At 39.3% G+C, this 17,303-nt stretch overlaps 1 protein-coding gene across 5 annotated transcripts in view; it reads right to left on the bottom strand.

Moving 5' to 3' along the window:
• The window catches only part of LOC138783500 (collagen alpha-2(VI) chain-like), a 108,773-nt gene that overhangs the window by 50,467 nt on the left and 41,003 nt on the right, over positions 1–17,303 (bottom strand). For all 5 annotated transcript variants that reach the window (XM_069958275.1, XM_069958273.1, XM_069958274.1 and 2 more), the window contains exons 11-13: positions 6,690–6,743; positions 3,393–3,455; positions 1,207–1,269 (exon numbers count right to left, since the gene is read on the bottom strand). In XM_069958275.1, the coding sequence (XP_069814376.1) occupies positions 1,207–1,269; positions 3,393–3,455; positions 6,690–6,743 (180 nt within the window). The remainder of the gene's footprint in view (positions 1–1,206; positions 1,270–3,392; positions 3,456–6,689; positions 6,744–17,303) is intronic.

The raw sequence follows: 17,303 nt of genomic DNA on the forward strand, positions 1-17,303 counted from the left end.
TTTTTTGTGTAGTACCCACTCCTAGTTTTTATGGACCATGCATGGAACATGGGAATAAGGCCTAAACTAACGCCAAAAATACTGACCCAGATATAGGGTGCATTCACACTAAATGAAAAGAGGCGGAAATTTCAAAGAGAATCAACGCTGTGGACTCTCCTCAGAATTCTGCCTGTCTAGGGCGCCTCCACTCTCCACTGAAAGAATTGACATGTCAATTCTTTGAATGTAAAAGCCGCAGAGAGCGGAGATGCCCTATACCTAACATTGAGACAGAATGGCAGACGCATTTCTGAGCAGAGTCCGCTCAGAATTTCTGCCTCTTTTCCACACTGTGAACACACTCTTATTGATCTGTGTGAGAGAAAAATCTGACAGATTGTTGTTTCAGACAAATGGCAACCAATTAAAGCCCATTAAAAGAAACAAAAGCTGAACTGTGATTGGTTGTCAAAAGATGTATTGATTTTGCAACAATAGCTGTTACTTGCCATTATTTTTACATAGTGGGAACATAGCCTAAGGCTAGATTCACACATACAATATCCGCAGTGGATTTTACACTGCAAGATTGTCATCCCGCTGCGAGTATGTAAATGCCAGCCCCCTTAACCCCCTGCCGCCAGGAACATACTTTACCTGATCCACGCTCCAGCTGCATGTGAGGCTTCCGTGGGTCCTGCTCAGCCAGTCAGTGCATGGCCCTGTCGCAGTCACTAATTGGCTAGGCGGGACCTACAGGAGCTGGGAGCCTTAGATGCAGCCGGAGCATGGACCAGGTAAAGTATGTTCCTGGCAGCAGGGGGTTAAGGGGGCCGGCATTGACATACTGGCAGTGGGATAACAATGCATCCGTGTGCGCTTGCATCCCAATTCACCATAGCCAACAATGGAGAGTGCGGCCGGAGCTGCACTCTCCATTGTGTGACCTGTCAGGCTTGTTCAGCTGCTATTCAATGAATAGCGGCTGCACAAAAGTGACATGTTAGTTTTCCGTGCGACAGCTAGGGATCCCGGTCAGAGTGTATACTATGTGTATACACTCCAGCCAGGATTCCCTCTGAATGCAGTGCATGCAAGTTTTATATTAATCACGGCCGTTGTTACAAATCAGCAACAAAGACTGTGATTAATACAAAACTTACGTTGTGTGAACATGACCTTAGAGTGCATTATATTGTAAACACATCCGATTAAATAGTTAACCTTTTCACCGGCTTCTCCTTTAGCACCAGATGGACCTGACTGACCATGTTTTCCAGAAAAGCCCTGTAATAAAACACACAAACATGAGTAATATACAATTTTGCTAATCATTTGATTAGTTTGATACATTTATTTTTTTTGCATGGGCGGTGCCATTCACTGACATGGGACTGACAGAATCATGCTCGACTACCATTTTCAGTCCCATAGCAGTAAATATAGTAATGCCCATGCAAGTATACTTCTGCTCCATTTACAGAAGACAATTGGGGCCCATCTTGCAATGGTAAAGGTTCTGTCAGTCAGACCCCAGCAATCAAAAATTTATCACCTACATTGTGGTATTAAACAGTGGGAAAAACCTTTTAGATGTTGTGCTCACAGAATAATTCAAGTAGGTGTCAAGGAGAGAACAGATGACCTATTTTTGAAGTAGAAAAGGGTAAGTGTGCACAAAGCTCTGTGTTTTCTCAGATATGAGAGATTTTGGGGTGGAATTCTGAGTTAATTCAGGCACACTGGTAGATGTATGATTGTCTCTTTTCTGTCATTCACATTGTACTGTAGATTTTCTTTTTATTGAATGGATGCTTATATTGCTGAAAATCCAGCTATGCATTAGGTATATAAATAAATGACTCCTTAAAGAAACTTGTCAGTAATTTATACTGACAGGGAAATAGTGACAGAGAAGCTAAACAGAATGGTCAATCACTTACGTTGGTCTGTGCAGCTGATTTGGAGATATCCTCCTAAATAACAGCGACTCCGAGCACTGCACGCTAGTCATCTCCATTATGTGCATGAGCTCAGCAGTCCTCGAGTTTCATGAGCATTAGCTTCCTCTGTCCACTGTCTCCCTATACTGCGTATATATATTGTGTAAAGGCAGAAAAGTGTTGATCAGCAGCTGGGGGGTGGAGAGAGTGTTGTGGCACAAAGACCATTCTCTTGCATATCAGGAGAACAGTTGAACAGAATGATGTAAGTAAAACACCTTTCTGTTCAGCACTTCTGTCACTAGATTCTCATTAAGACTCATTAACATTTTAAAAATATGGATTTCAATAATAAACATTTGTACAATAACAACCCTCAAACATCATACTACCACTACTGGGCTTAGCTGTTGGTACACCATCATTTCCTGTCCTTACTCTGAAACTCTATTTTTTTGACTTAAGACCTTATAAATCCACTGTTGTCTATGTCAGTTCCATATGAATCTAAAGGATATCCTATAAAACGAAACATTTTTCCAACTCAAAGAATTTTCTTTATGCATTGCATAGAGTTCCTTGTGGTGACTTTCATCCTCATGATAAAATTCAGTATGTATTAAGTAAATAATTATCTACTGCATGTGGTCATTTGGTTGAGTGTGTCAGAACTCTGTTACCTAGTGAGCTTCCAGCCTACATGGAGCATTGCTCTGCAGTTCTGAATTCTACAGGGGGAGGTTCTGCTAGAGGTTTCTGGAGTGACAGGTGTTCACCCATTCTGGGCAGGGGGTGTGTCACTCAAGGACCAGGAGGGCTGCGTTCGGGCACTCCATTTAAACCTCCTGAGATCTGTTAGTTCTGGCCATGATAGTTCTTGGCTTGCCATACTTCACCATCGCTTTCTCTGTATTGCTTATTGTGTACCTAAACTTTGGCTTTGTTTCCCTTACCTCGCCTTGTCTCTTAATTTGTACTTTGCTACAGACTGTGTTTCTGACATCGGCTTGTTTACTGTATACCCCTTGTTTCTGATATGGTACTGCACTGTCTTGGCTTTGACCCCTGGTTATTTTACTGACTTTGTCTCTGGATTCTGATTTGTTGCATATATGTATCTGTTTGTTTCTGACCCAGACTGTCTGACCATTCACACCTTCTGACGTGCCCTGCGCGTAATAGTGTAGGGAGCAGTGCTAGGTTGTCGATTGTGGCCTAGCGCGATATCAGCAAGCAAGCAGGGACAGAGGTTGTAGGCGAGATTAAGGCTCATGCTTTTCCCTGACATGACAGTGTCTGAGGAGGTGGTTACTATTACAAAATGTCTTGCCTAGGTTCTGTGTTTTTTTTAATGTCTTATGTTCCTGAATGTTTAATTACATATTTGTGAACTTGTGTGAGTCAGAAACAATCACTTAAAAGGCTTATTCTTTGGCAGCTTAGATTGTATTATAAGCTTGGATTGACCTTTTCACCTGGGTATCCGGGTATCCCTCTACGTCCAACACTACCACGAAGACCATCATCACCCTAAAAATATATGAACAATCATTTTCATAATCATATCATCACAGAATATCACAATCACATCACAGAAACTGTAAAATATATTTTCAGATGTCCTTCATAAATAACATGGATTTAAGTTAGGATTGGTATATTAGCTATAGACTATATACAATGGTGCCTTGGATTACGAGCATAATGCGTTCCGGGACCGTGCTTGTAATCCAAATCCACTCTTAAACCAAAGCAAATTTCATGTAAAAGCAAAGAAATCATGTAAATGCAGACAATTGGTTCCACACCCCAAAAATAATGATTTTATATTCTGAATAACATGAAGAACAGATGAAACAAACAATTATAAATAGCTGAATATGTGATATTATAAGTTACTGTACAGTATAGCAATCAACATGTGGAGTATAATGCATAGTAACTGCATAACCCTGATAACACAGCAGAAGTTTGTAGATACAAGATGGAACTGCAGATCCCCATAATGCAGTAGCGTAGTACAACAGGCTAGAATAGAGAAGCAGTGCTGCTGTCAGAGGTCTGTGTGGTCACATGACAGCAATGGGGAAGGGGGTGGGTTCAGCATGGACCAATCAGGACTGACAAACTGCAGGGAGCATGAAGAAATGAGCAAGACATATGTGGGCACATACATGCAGCGCTCTCTGTTCGGGGAGAGAGGGGTTACAGCTATGGGGAGATTACCCCCACAGTCCTGTCCCCTGATGCAAGCCCCAGCCTGAAGTGGATCTGTCATGATTTGGAAGGTAAGGGAGACTTCCTGGGTCAGAGTACAGTGCTGTAGACCCAGCTATACAGACTATGCCCCTCCCCAACTCACCCTCCCACCCAGTACAGGGAGCTCTTAAACCAAAGCAATGTTCTTAAACCAAGTCACAATTTTGAAAAACTGTGAGCTCTTAAACCAAAATGCTCTTAAACCAAGTTACTCTTAAACCAAGGCACCACTGTATTTCATTTAAGAATATTGAATTGCAAGTTCCCCAGCAGTAGAGGCCAGTGTCAGTAAAAATATTTTGCTATCTCACTGTGGAACATATTGGAACCTCTGTATATGGCTATTATTTCTATTAATTTTATTTTATGCTTTAACCCTTTCCCTGGCATACATTCCATGTTGCTTCCCTAGTGGTATACCCTTTGTATTTTTCCATCGACATAACTCAAGTATATGTTTTGCTGGACAAGTTGTACTTTTTATTGGCACCTTTTTGGAATACATTTTTTTTCACCGTTTTTGGGAGGCTAATTGACAAAAATACAGCAATCCTAGCAATTTTTTTACTGTGTTCAATGTGCAGGATAAATAATAAAATACTTTTATTGTTCAGGTCATAACGAAAGAGGCTATACCTAATATGTGTATTTTTTTTTTCACTGTTTCACTGTTGTATTTTTTTTCCTTTTTCTGAAATCAATAGTACAGGCGATTTAAAAAAAATTGGGTAATTGTAATTAGGTTTATTAGGCAAATATGCCATAATCTGCATTCGAAAAGACTTTCCCCAGGTCCTCCCCTCCTCCCTCCTTTCTCTCATTCATTGCTCATTATCAGGAAATCTCTACCGTTTTACATCAGTCAAGCCCTGTGAGAGGGGAGGGGGGAGAAGGGAGATTAATCGCCAGCAGAGAACAAAGGATTACACACCTTTGGGATCTGTGTAAGGCTGGGTTCACACTGCGTTTTTAGCATACGTTTAACGGATCCGTTTTTTAATGGACAAAAAAAAGCAATGTGTCAGCAACATTTTTGTGTCCGTCAAAAAAAACTGATCCGTTTTTTTTTATAATGGAAATAAATGGAAAAACGGATCAAAACGGATGCACACAAATGCATCCGTTTTTGCAATCCGTTTTTCATCTTTTTTTTTTTTTTTTTTTTTTTTTTTAAACGGATGAAAAAAACGGATTGCAAAAACGCAGTGTGAACCCAGCCTAACAGCTGGTTTTCAGAGATCAGAAAGGTCAGTGCTGACTTCAGAGGAGATAGCCCGGTGATGTAGCTGTAAATTAACTCTTTGTTGTCCTGTTTTGGTGCCTCATCTCCCTCCCCCCCTCCCCTCTTTGTAAGAGAACCATGAAGACAGGGAGGGGAGCTTCAAACTGCTTTTTTATGATAAAAATGAATTTTTCGGCTAATAAACCCAAATACAAAGTTTCTTAAAATCGCCTGTACTATTGATTTCTGCAAAACAAATTAAACGACAGTGACACTTTAAAGTTTATGAAGAAGAAAAGAAGAGAAAGTGTATTGTTCATTTTAAGGGGGGGGAGGTTACTTTTATTACATTTTATTTTATATAATTCAGTGTATTTCAGCCTGTCAGTGTTATGCTGACAGGCAATATGCTCAGCCTTGCAGCAGACATGGCCTGGTACTCAGGCATCCATGGCAGCCCTGGGGGCCTTCACAAGGCCCTCTGGTTGCCATGGAAATGCAAGAACACAGGATCCTCACACCCAGAGTATCCAGTACTATATATTCATTACATGTCATGGTCACGTTCTGACCATGCCATGTAAAGGGTTAATCTACCAGGAACTGAGGTTTTTCCATTCCTCGTAGGTACAGTAGGGGCTCAGCCGTCATACTGTAAAAAGGCGACAACCTAGGATAAGGACCCTTAACTGCCGCTGTAAAAAGGCGCACTGACATTCATTAAGATGTTAAAGGGGTAGTCCACCAAAAAATTTTTTCTTTCAAATCAACTGCTACCATGAAGTGCCAGAGATTTGTAATTTACTTCTATTAAAAAATCTCAAGCCTTCCAGTACTTATCAGCTGCTGTATGCCCAACAGGAAGTTGTATTATTTCCAGTCTGGAGAGCAGGAGAGGTTTTCTATGGGGATTTGCTCCTGCTTCGGACAGTTCCTGACATAGACAGAGGAGGCAACAGAGAGCACTGGGTCAGACAGGAAAGAAAACACCACTTCCTGCTGGACACACAGCAGCTGATAAGTACTGGAAGACTTAAAATTTTTTAATAGAAGTGAATTACAAATCTCTGGCACTTTATGGCACCAGTTGATTTTAAAGAAAATTTTTTTTGGTGGACTACCCCTTTAATGTAACAATGTAACATTGTTAATATGTGTTACTACATTAATTTGACTACAATATTTATAATGTATACATATATATATATATATATATATATATATATATATATATATATATAGACAGTCAATAGCAAGATTTCAAAACACAATAATGTTTGTACCTGAAGTCCAGCTCTTCCTTTACATCCTGTTGATCCCATTCTACCAGGTTTCCCCTATAGATAAAAATGGCAATATATTACCTAGAGGTGTAATAATCTATACTATTAGCCATCCATCTATACACCAGATCAAAGTAGCAATGTTATAAGAACATAAAGAAACACTCAGACATATACCTTTGAGAATTAGGGTCATAGTAGACAACAAGTGTAATAATCGCAAACAAGTGCTTTTACAAAGGACGTGAAATCGTTCACGATAATACACAGAATAATAATAATAATAATAATAATAATAATATTTATTTGTATAGCGCCAATAGATTCCGCAGCGCTTATATAAATATATAAATACATTACAGGTTATATATTAAGTTATACAATGAATAAATTAAAATACCAAATTAGAGACCTGCTCTCAAGAGCGTACAGACTAAGATGACTGGGAGTAACACGAGAGGCAACAAGTGCTTTATTTGTCAATGTTCCAGTCATTGTACATGGAATCTCTAAGTGCCTATAGGTGACTGGGCAAGCCAGTCACAAGCCATTTTCTAAGCTCAGATAACAAGGACAGTGTAACTAGCACCGAAGAAGTTATAGAGAGGATGGAGAGGGGATAGCAAAGGGAGACGAGATTACGAAATGTTATAAGCACGCCTGAAGAGATGGGTCTTCACGGCACGCTTAAAACTGGGGATGTTGGAAATAAGTCTGAGGTCTTTGGGTAGGGAGTTCCAGAGAACTGGTGCAGCACGAGAGAAGTCTTGGAGGCGGGAATAGAAGAGGTTAGTGTAAGGTCATTAGCAGAACGCAGAGCACGGGAAGGATGGTAGGTGGAGATGAGGGAGGAGATATATGGAGGGGCAGAGTTGTGGAGAGCTTTATGGGTGAGGGTGAGGAGTTTGAACTGTGTTCTATATTTAATGGGTAACCAGTGCAGTGACTGGCACAGAAGGGAGACATTGGTATAGCAGCTGGAGAGGAAGATTAGCCTGGCTGCTGCGTTCAGGATAGACTGGAGAGGGGAGAGCTTAGAGAGAGGAAGACCGATTAGTAGGGAGTTACAGTAGTCAAGACGGGAGTGGATCAGGGCGACAGTCAGAGTCTGAGCGGTGTCAGTGGTGAGAAATGGACAGATTCTGGAGATGTTTTTGAGATAAAGATGACAGGAGCGTGTAAGAGCTTGGATATAGGGAGTGAAGGATAGTTCAGAGTCTAGCATAACCCCCAGACATTGAGCTTGATGCTAGTACCACAGACTGAGAGTGAGATGTTGGGTTTAGGTTTGTTAGAGGGAGGAAATACAAGAAGTTCAGTTTTAGAAAGGTTGAGTTTGAGGAATAGAGAGGTCTGAGTGTTAGAGAGCAGATAATAGTAGTTATTAATATTTCAAAGAAAAAGAGGGAGGTCTGCTACACCTGTTCCATAGAGATGGGATCCACCCTTATCGTGTGCACTACTGTCCCGGCGCTGACGGGATAAAAATAGAAATCAAATGTATAACAGTGTAGTAGGCTCTCAAGAAGTGGGTGAAATAATACTATAGGTGTAGCTATAATGATTATATGTCAACAAAATTGAATGAAAATATTTAATGCTACAATTCATAAACGGCAATAATCTAAATGCATAGAGAAATAATTAAAAATACCATAAAAAAAAAAAAAAAAAATGGATAAATACACGTATATATATATCTGATAAAACGTCCACATGGACAATAAAATATCCAATGAATGGTGGAATATATATATATAAAAATAAGAAGAGAGCCAAGTGATGAGCACCGCGCCGGGCCCAGCGCGGTCACCCCACTTAAATAATGGTAGTCCCGAATCACGGTTTTTAACCTAGGCTCGTATTGTTGTTGAGCCGGTGTACTTGTACTTTAGATAAATAATACTCCTTTTAGAATGAGATCATGCAAGGGAGAATTAAAAGACAAGTAAATGGTGGTGGGATATCCACCTCTCACCCTGCTGGTGATATCATCTGCAGTCAAATGCGGTATTGTGATGGTAATCCGTGAACCAGTCTCTGCGGTCAGCTTGGGAGCCGTGCAATCGCGGTCTAGTGCAACATATGCGTTGACTTGAGTTGTTGTGGCGTCCGCGTGGATGGGAGCGCGCGCTCCTTCCGGCTGCTGTTGTATAGGGTGCCAGAGGAATATGGCTCCGGTTCGGGATCTACGTTTGTAAACCTAGGTATAGTTTCTGAAAGGCTCTGTTATCCTGAGTTCCCGGGACGCGTTTCAGGAGATCTGCTCGCTCCTTTCCTCAGCAAAAGGAATCTGGATAACTCTAATGTCCCTTGTATCCTGTCAGCTTTTATATCCATTCTGGACTAATCCACAAAACCTGTGATGGATCCTTCCAGGTAATTCTCCACACCTGTAGATCATTTGCTGCTACATAGTTGTCACTACCTCATATGGAGTTACATAGATCGGCAACTTAGCAACATTTATTGGTCTACATCATTACATCTCTATTCTGTTTTGCATTACTCCCACCGTACAGTTTGAGTGGAAGAATGAAATTAGTTTAAACACAATAATAAGAATAATGAACAATAATGGAAAATGGTAAAAAATGTAACACTACATGGAGAAATATGTAATAGAATGTATATGTGTCTGCAACATATAAGGACAGAGTAAAATACAATACAATAAATGTGTGAAATTATAGTTGAATTCTCTCTGTATTGCCATCTGATCTTACTTAGTATATCTGAACATATGAGTGTTCTACGTATTTCACACTGGGTGTGGCTTCTTTCCTGTGTGAGTTCTTTGTGATCTGATCTTACTTAGTATATCTGAACATATAGGTGTTCTGAACATATGGGTGTTCTACGTGTTTCACACTGGGTGTGGCTTCTTCCCTGTGTGAGTTCTTTGTGATCTGATCTTACTTAGTATATCTGAACATATAGGTGTTCTACGTATTCCACATTGGATGTGGCTTCTTCCCTGTGTGGGTTCTTTGTGAGAGGTTTGCCGATGTGGCTTCTTTCTTATGTTGATTATATTTCAGGTGAGACAAAGTGCTGATGTTTCAGGCGATATGGTCTAGGTACTATGTTCACTAGGGCACCAAGGACTAACCAGTTGTGTTGTTTGGTAGTATCATAGATTTACATATACGTAAAAATATGCCCATGTCCAAAAGACAAATGTATATATACACCAACAGATATGAGGAAATAAACTGGGAAAGAATAAATGGGTCAGGTAACAGATGAATAGAATAAAATGAAATGAATATGAAATATATGAATATAAAAATATATAGAATGTAGAGAAATATAGAGAAATATAGAAGGATGCCGGGAGTCACCAAGGGGCGGTCCAGGCACTGATGAAACAGTCTGGCACTGTACCGTCCATCGGTCACACCCCCACCATCCCTAGCCTGGCAGGTTTAACAGAATCCAACCAAATAATATCCCTTTCACATTTACCACTCACAGGAACCCAAAGATTTCTAGTTCAGCATTGAGGCCATAGGGTGTGATTGTCTGTAGTTCAAAAATGAATCTGGACTCCTGTCTTGACATTTTAGATATAAAATCACCTCCTCTCCACTCGTTCTCCACTTTTTGAATGGCTGCAAAAGTGGTGCCTCTCAGTCTACTCTGATGGACTTCTTTATAGTGGGCTGAGAGTGTATGTTTTTCATATCCCCTTTTTATATTGTATAGATGCTCTGTTATTCTTTTTTTCAGTGTTCTAGAGGTCCTCCCTATATATTGCTTATGGCATGGACATTCAATAACATATATAATATTTTCTGAATTGCATGAGAGTGTGTCTCTGATCTTATGCTCATGTCCATTTGCTGTTGATATTATTGTTTCCGTGCGTCTTGGAAATTGTGTGGCTTTACAGTTATTACACATGCCACACCTAAAAAAACCATTTATTTCAGGACAGATAGTCGGTTGGGAACTACCAGTTCTTTTTCTTACAGTCGGAGCTATCTGTAGACCAAGGTTGGGTGCCTTAGAGTATACTATGGGGGGTCTCAGGGGTAATATGGGGCCAATCAATCTGTCGTCTTGTAAATGGTGCCAGTGTTTGGTAATGATTTTGCCTATGTGTTTATGGTTAGAGTTGAATGGGAGAACCAGTTTCACCTCCTGATGTGTATCTTCCTTATTTTCTGTATTTGATGGTTCCAGAAAAAAGGAACTCCTGTCTAACTCCCTCGCTTTATTAAGAGCCTTCTCCAGAACTGCTTCTGGATATTTCTTTTCCTTAAATTTTCCTTTTAGTACAGATGCCTCCTGTTCGAATCGGGCATCTGAGGTACAATTCCTCTTGAGCCTCCGGAATTGACCAAAGGGGACATTGAGTAGCCATTGGGGTAAATGACAACTATCAAATAGTATAAATCCATTTCTGGAGGAAGGTTTATGGAAGGTACTACATTGTAGTCTGGATTCATGAGTTGTGATTTGTAAGTCTAAATATTCTATGGAAACCTGGCTGAAATGTGATGTGAAGGTAAGGTTATATAGATTCTGATTGAGTTGGTTAACAAATAGTGAAAGATTATCTACTGTCCCTTTCCAAAAAATTAGTATATCATCGATATACCTTTTCCAGAGCACCAGGTCAGCTCCCAGCTGGGGCAAGATGTGATGTTCCTCCCAGTATGCCATAAACAAATTGGCATAACTGGGAGCGAACCTGGTGCCCATAGCAGTACCAGATATCTGTAGAAAAAACTTGCCATCAAAGTAAAAGAAATTATGTGTGAGGATGTATTCTATGGCTATGAGTATAAATTCTATCTGTTCCTTCTTAGTCGAGTTGTCTTTTTCTAAAAAATGTCTGACCGCTGCGATCCCTTGGTCATGTCGTATACAAGTGTATAGGGAACTGACATCCAAGGTGGCTAGGGTCCACTCGGACTCCCATTCATGGTTTTCTATTAGTTTGATGACATCTGTGGTATCTTTGAGGTATGAATTTGTTTTTTTAACATATGGCTGTAGAAATCTGTCAATGTATTGTGACATGTTGGATGTGATAGAACCTATCCCAGATATTATAGGTCTGCCCGGGGGGTTCGTCGTATGTTTATGTATTTTGGGTAAACAATAGAATACAGGTATCCTCTTTTCTGTGCCTAAAATAAAATTATATTCGGTTTCTGTTAAAATGTCCTGATCTAGAGCTGATTTGCAGATGGTTTCTAATTGTTTGGTATATTGTTCAGTGGGGTTATATGTTAATGGTCTGTAGGTGTTGGTGTCTGTAAGTTGACGTATGCATTCCGCCTTGTATGTTTCTGTGTCCATTATAACTGTCCCTCCCCCTTTGTCTGCGGGTCTTATGGTAATATTTAAATCTGATTGGAGATCTTTTAATGCCTGAATTTCTTTATGTGTTAAATTTTTATTGCATTGTTTGAATTGTGATTGACGTAATTCTTTTTCTACGTTGCATTGGAATGTGCTCATTTCTCTACTAATCTCTTGTCTAGGAAAAAATTTAGACCGTAATCTTAATGTCGTATGTTGGTATTGGGTGTCGTTTGTATCGGTTTTGGTTATAGGGTTTTTCATATGATATTTCTTAAGGCATAGTTTCCTTATATATTTTTCTATGCCTATGTATACATTAAATTTATCTAATTTTTGAGTAGGGGCAAATTTGAGACCCCTGTTCAGTAGTGATGTATGTTGTGTGGTGAGTTGTTTTGAACTCAGATTGATGATAGAGGATTCTACTTCAGTTTGCCCAGTTTGTTTTTCTGAGTCTGGTCTGATTCTGGGCAAACTGAAGTAGAATCCTCTATCATCAATCTGAGTTCAAAACAACTCACCACACAACATACATCACTACTGAACAGGGGTCTCAAATTTGCCCCTACTCAAAAATTAGATAAATTTAATGTATACATAGGCATAGAAAAATATATAAGGAAACTATGCCTTAAGAAATATCATATGAAAAACCCTATAACCAAAACCGATACAAACGACACCCAATACCAACATACGACATTAAGATTACGGTCTAAATTTTTTCCTAGACAAGAGATTAGTAGAGAAATGAGCACATTCCAATGCAACGTAGAAAAAGAATTACGTCAATCACAATTCAAACAATGCAATAAAAATTTAACACATAAAGAAATTCAGGCATTAAAAGATCTCCAATCAGATTTAAATATTACCATAAGACCCGCAGACAAAGGGGGAGGGACAGTTATAATGGACACAGAAACATACAAGGCGGAATGCATACGTCAACTTACAGACACCAACACCTACAGACCATTAACATATAACCCCACTGAACAATATACCAAACAATTAGAAACCATCTGCAAATCAGCTCTAGATCAGGACATTTTAACAGAAACCGAATATAATTTTATTTTAGGCACAGAAAAGAGGATACCTGTATTCTATTGTTTACCCAAAATACATAAACATACGACGAACCCCCCGGGCAGACCTATAATATCTGGGATAGGTTCTATCACATCCAACATGTCACAATACATTGACAGATTTCTACAGCCATATGTTAAAAAAACAAATTCATACCTCAAAGATACCACAGATGTCATCAAACTAATAGAAAACCATGAATGGGAGTCCGAGTGGACCCTAGCCACCTTGGATGTCAGTTCCCTATACACTTGTATACGACATGACCAAGGGATCGCAGCGGTCAGACATTTTTTAGAAAAAGACAACTCGACTAAGAAGGAACAGATAGAATTTATACTCATAGCCATAGAATACATCCTCACACATAATTTCTTTTACTTTGATGGCAAGTTTTTTCTACAGATATCTGGTACTGCTATGGGCACCAGGTTCGCTCCCAGTTATGCCAATTTGTTTATGCCAATTTGTTTATGGCATACTGGGAGGAACATCACATCTTGCCCCAGCTGGGAGCTGACCTGGTGCTCTGGAAAAGGTATATCGATGATATACTAATTTTTTGGAAAGGGACAGTAGATAATCTTTCACTATTTGTTAACCAACTCAATCAGAATCTATATAACCTTACCTTCACATCACATTTCAGCCAGGTTTCCATAGAATATTTAGACTTACAAATCACAACTCATGAATCCAGACTACAATGTAGTACCTTCCATAAACCTTCCTCCAGAAATGGATTTATACTATTTGATAGTTGTCATTTACCCCAATGGCTACTCAATGTCCCCTTTGGTCAATTCCGGAGGCTCAAGAGGAATTGTACCTCAGATGCCCGATTCGAACAGGAGGCATCTGTACTAAAAGGAAAATTTAAGGAAAAGAAATATCCAGAAGCAGTTCTGGAGAAGGCTCTTAATAAAGCGAGGGAGTTAGACAGGAGTTCCTTTTTTCTGGAACCATCAAATACAGAAAATAAGGAAGATACACATCAGGAGGTGAAACTGGTTCTCCCATTCAACTCTAACCATAAACACATAGGCAAAATCATTACCAAACACTGGCACCATTTACAAGACGACAGATTGATTGGCCCCATATTACCCCTGAGACCCCCCATAGTATACTCTAAGGCACCCAACCTTGGTCTACAGATAGCTCCGACTGTAAGAAAAAGAACTGGTAGTTCCCAACCGACTATCTGTCCTGAAATAAATGGTTTTTTTTAGGTGTGGCATGTGTAATAACTGTAAAGCCACACAATTTCCAAGACGCACGGAAACAATAATATCAACAGCAAATGGACATGAGCATAAGATCAGAGACACACTCTCATGCAATTCAGAAAATATTATATATGTTATTGAATGTCCATGCCATAAGCAATATATAGGGAGGACCTCTAGAACACTGAAAAAAAGAATAACAGAGCATCTATACAATATAAAAAGGGGATATGAAAAACATACACTCTCAGCCCACTATAAAGAAGTCCATCAGAGTAGACTGAGAGGCACCACTTTTGCAGCCATTCAAAAAGTGGAGAACGAGTGGAGAGGAGGTGATTTTATATCTAAAATGTCAAGACAGGAGTCCAGATTCATTTTTGAACTACAGACAATCACACCCTATGGCCTCAATGCTGAACTAGAAATCTTTGGGTTCCTGTGAGTGGTAAATGTGAAAGGGATATTATTTGGTTGGATTCTGTTAAACCTGCCAGGCTAGGGATGGTGGGGGTGTGACCGATGGACGGTACAGTGCCAGACTGTTTCATCAGTGCCTGGACCGCCCCTTGGTGACTCCCGGCATCCTTCTATATTTCTCTATATTTCTCTACATTCTATATATTTTTATATTCATATATTTCATATTCATTTCATTTTATTCTATTCATCTGTTACCTGACCCATTTATTCTTTCCCAGTTTATTTCCTCATATCTGTTGGTGTATATATACATTTGTCTTTTGGACATGGGCATATTTTTACGTATATGTAAATCTATGATACTACCAAACAACACAACTGGTTAGTCCTTGGTGCCCTAGTGAACATAGTACCTAGACCATATCGCCTGAAACATCAGCACTTTGTCTCACCTGAAATATAATCAACATAAGAAAGAAGCCACATCGGCAAACCTCTCACAAAGAACCCACACAGGGAAGAAGCCACATCCAATGTGGAATACGTAGAACACCTATATGTTCAGATATACTAAGTAAGATCAGATCACAAAGAACTCACACAGGGAAGAAGCCACACCCAGTGTGAAACACGTAGAACACCCATATGTTCAGAACACCTATATGTTCAGATATACTAAGTAAGATCAGATCACAAAGAACTCACACAGGAAAGAAGCCACACCCAGTGTGAAATACGTAGAACACTCATATGTTCAGATATACTAAGTAAGATCAGATGGCAATACAGAGAGAATTCAACTATAATTTCACACATTTATTGTATTGTATTTTACTCTGTCCTTATATGTTGCAGACACATATACATTCTATTACATATTTCTCCATGTAGTGTTACATTTTTTACCATTTTCCATTATTGTTCATTATTCTTATTATTGTGTTTAAACTAATTTCATTCTTCCACTCAAACTGTACGGTGGGAGTAATGCAAAACAGAATAGAGATGTAATGATGTAGACCAATAAATGTTGCTAAGTTGCCGATCTATGTAACTCCATATGAGGTAGTGACAACTATGTAGCAGCAAATGATCTACAGGTGTGGAGAATTACCTGGAAGGATCCATCACAGGTTTTGTGGATTAGTCCAGAATGGATATAAAAGCTGACAGGATACAAGGGACATTAGAGTTATCCAGATTCCTTTTGCTGAGGAAAGGAGCGAGCAGATCTCCTGAAACGCGTCCCGGGAACTCAGGATAACAGAGCCTTTCAGAAACTATACCTAGGTTTACAAACGTAGATCCCGAACCGGAGCCATATTCCTCTGGCACCCTATACAACAGCAGCCGGAAGGAGCGCGCGCTCCCATCCACGCGGACGCCACAACAACTCAAGTCAACGCATATGTTGCACTAGACCGCGATTGCACGGCTCCCAAGCTGACCGCAGAGACTGGTTCACGGATTACCATCACAATACCGCATTTGACTGCAGATGATATCACCAGCAGGGTGAGAGGTGGATATCCCACCACCATTTACTTGTCTTTTAATTCTCCCTTGCATGATCTCATTCTAAAAGGAGTATTATTTATCTAAAGTACAAGTACACCGGCTCAACAACAATACGAGCCTAGGTTAAAAACCGTGATTCGGGACTACCATTATTTAAGTGGGGTGACCGCGCTGGGCCCGGCGCGGTGCTCATCACTTGGCTCTCTTCTTATTTTTATATATATATATTCCACCATTCATTGGATATTTTATTGTCCATGTGGACGTTTTATCAGATATATATATACGTGTATTTATCCATTTTTTTTTTTTTTTTTTTATGGTATTTTTAATTATTTCTCTATGCATTTAGATTATTGCCGTTTATGAATTGTAGCATTAAATATTTTCATTCAATTTTGTTGACATATAATCATTATAGCTACACCTATAGTATTATTTCACCCACTTCTTGAGAGCCTACTACACTGTTATACAGTTATTAATATTTGCTCCTTGGCTATATTTTTCTTTTTAAAATGATGTCCGTTATTGACGCATTTTAATTGACATCAATGGAATGCATTAAAGTTAATGAAATGACGACCTCCCAATGCACACGTTGTATTGAATGGACGTTGTTTGCACGGATGTCAAAATAATGAGCATGACAATTATTTGTGGACGTCCTTTGCAAACAACAGATGTTATTTTTTAGTAGTTCCTATACAGTTCTTTTTTTTACACAGTCTTTAATATTAAATTATATGGACTTTTCAATTAAAGACACCAAACGTACCAACAGCCACCATTGTAATGACAGGTGTCAAAACGCAAAATGACTAACATTATTTTGTACTCATTTTAAAAAATAATAAAAAGAAAGGAAAAATATCCCGTGAACATAGCACTTTAGTGATTACAGCTACAGATCATTGTACAAGTAGGTGGAGGGAAGGGACCAGCAAAGGACCAGATAACCTGTACATACACTAAAACATTTGGGAACAATTAACGATTGATGAACAATTATATGATCAGCTCAAAAGAT

This window comes from Dendropsophus ebraccatus, chromosome 2, assembly GCF_027789765.1.
Source record: "Dendropsophus ebraccatus isolate aDenEbr1 chromosome 2, aDenEbr1.pat, whole genome shotgun sequence".
In the NCBI taxonomy this organism is placed as follows: domain Eukaryota; kingdom Metazoa; phylum Chordata; class Amphibia; order Anura; family Hylidae; genus Dendropsophus; species Dendropsophus ebraccatus.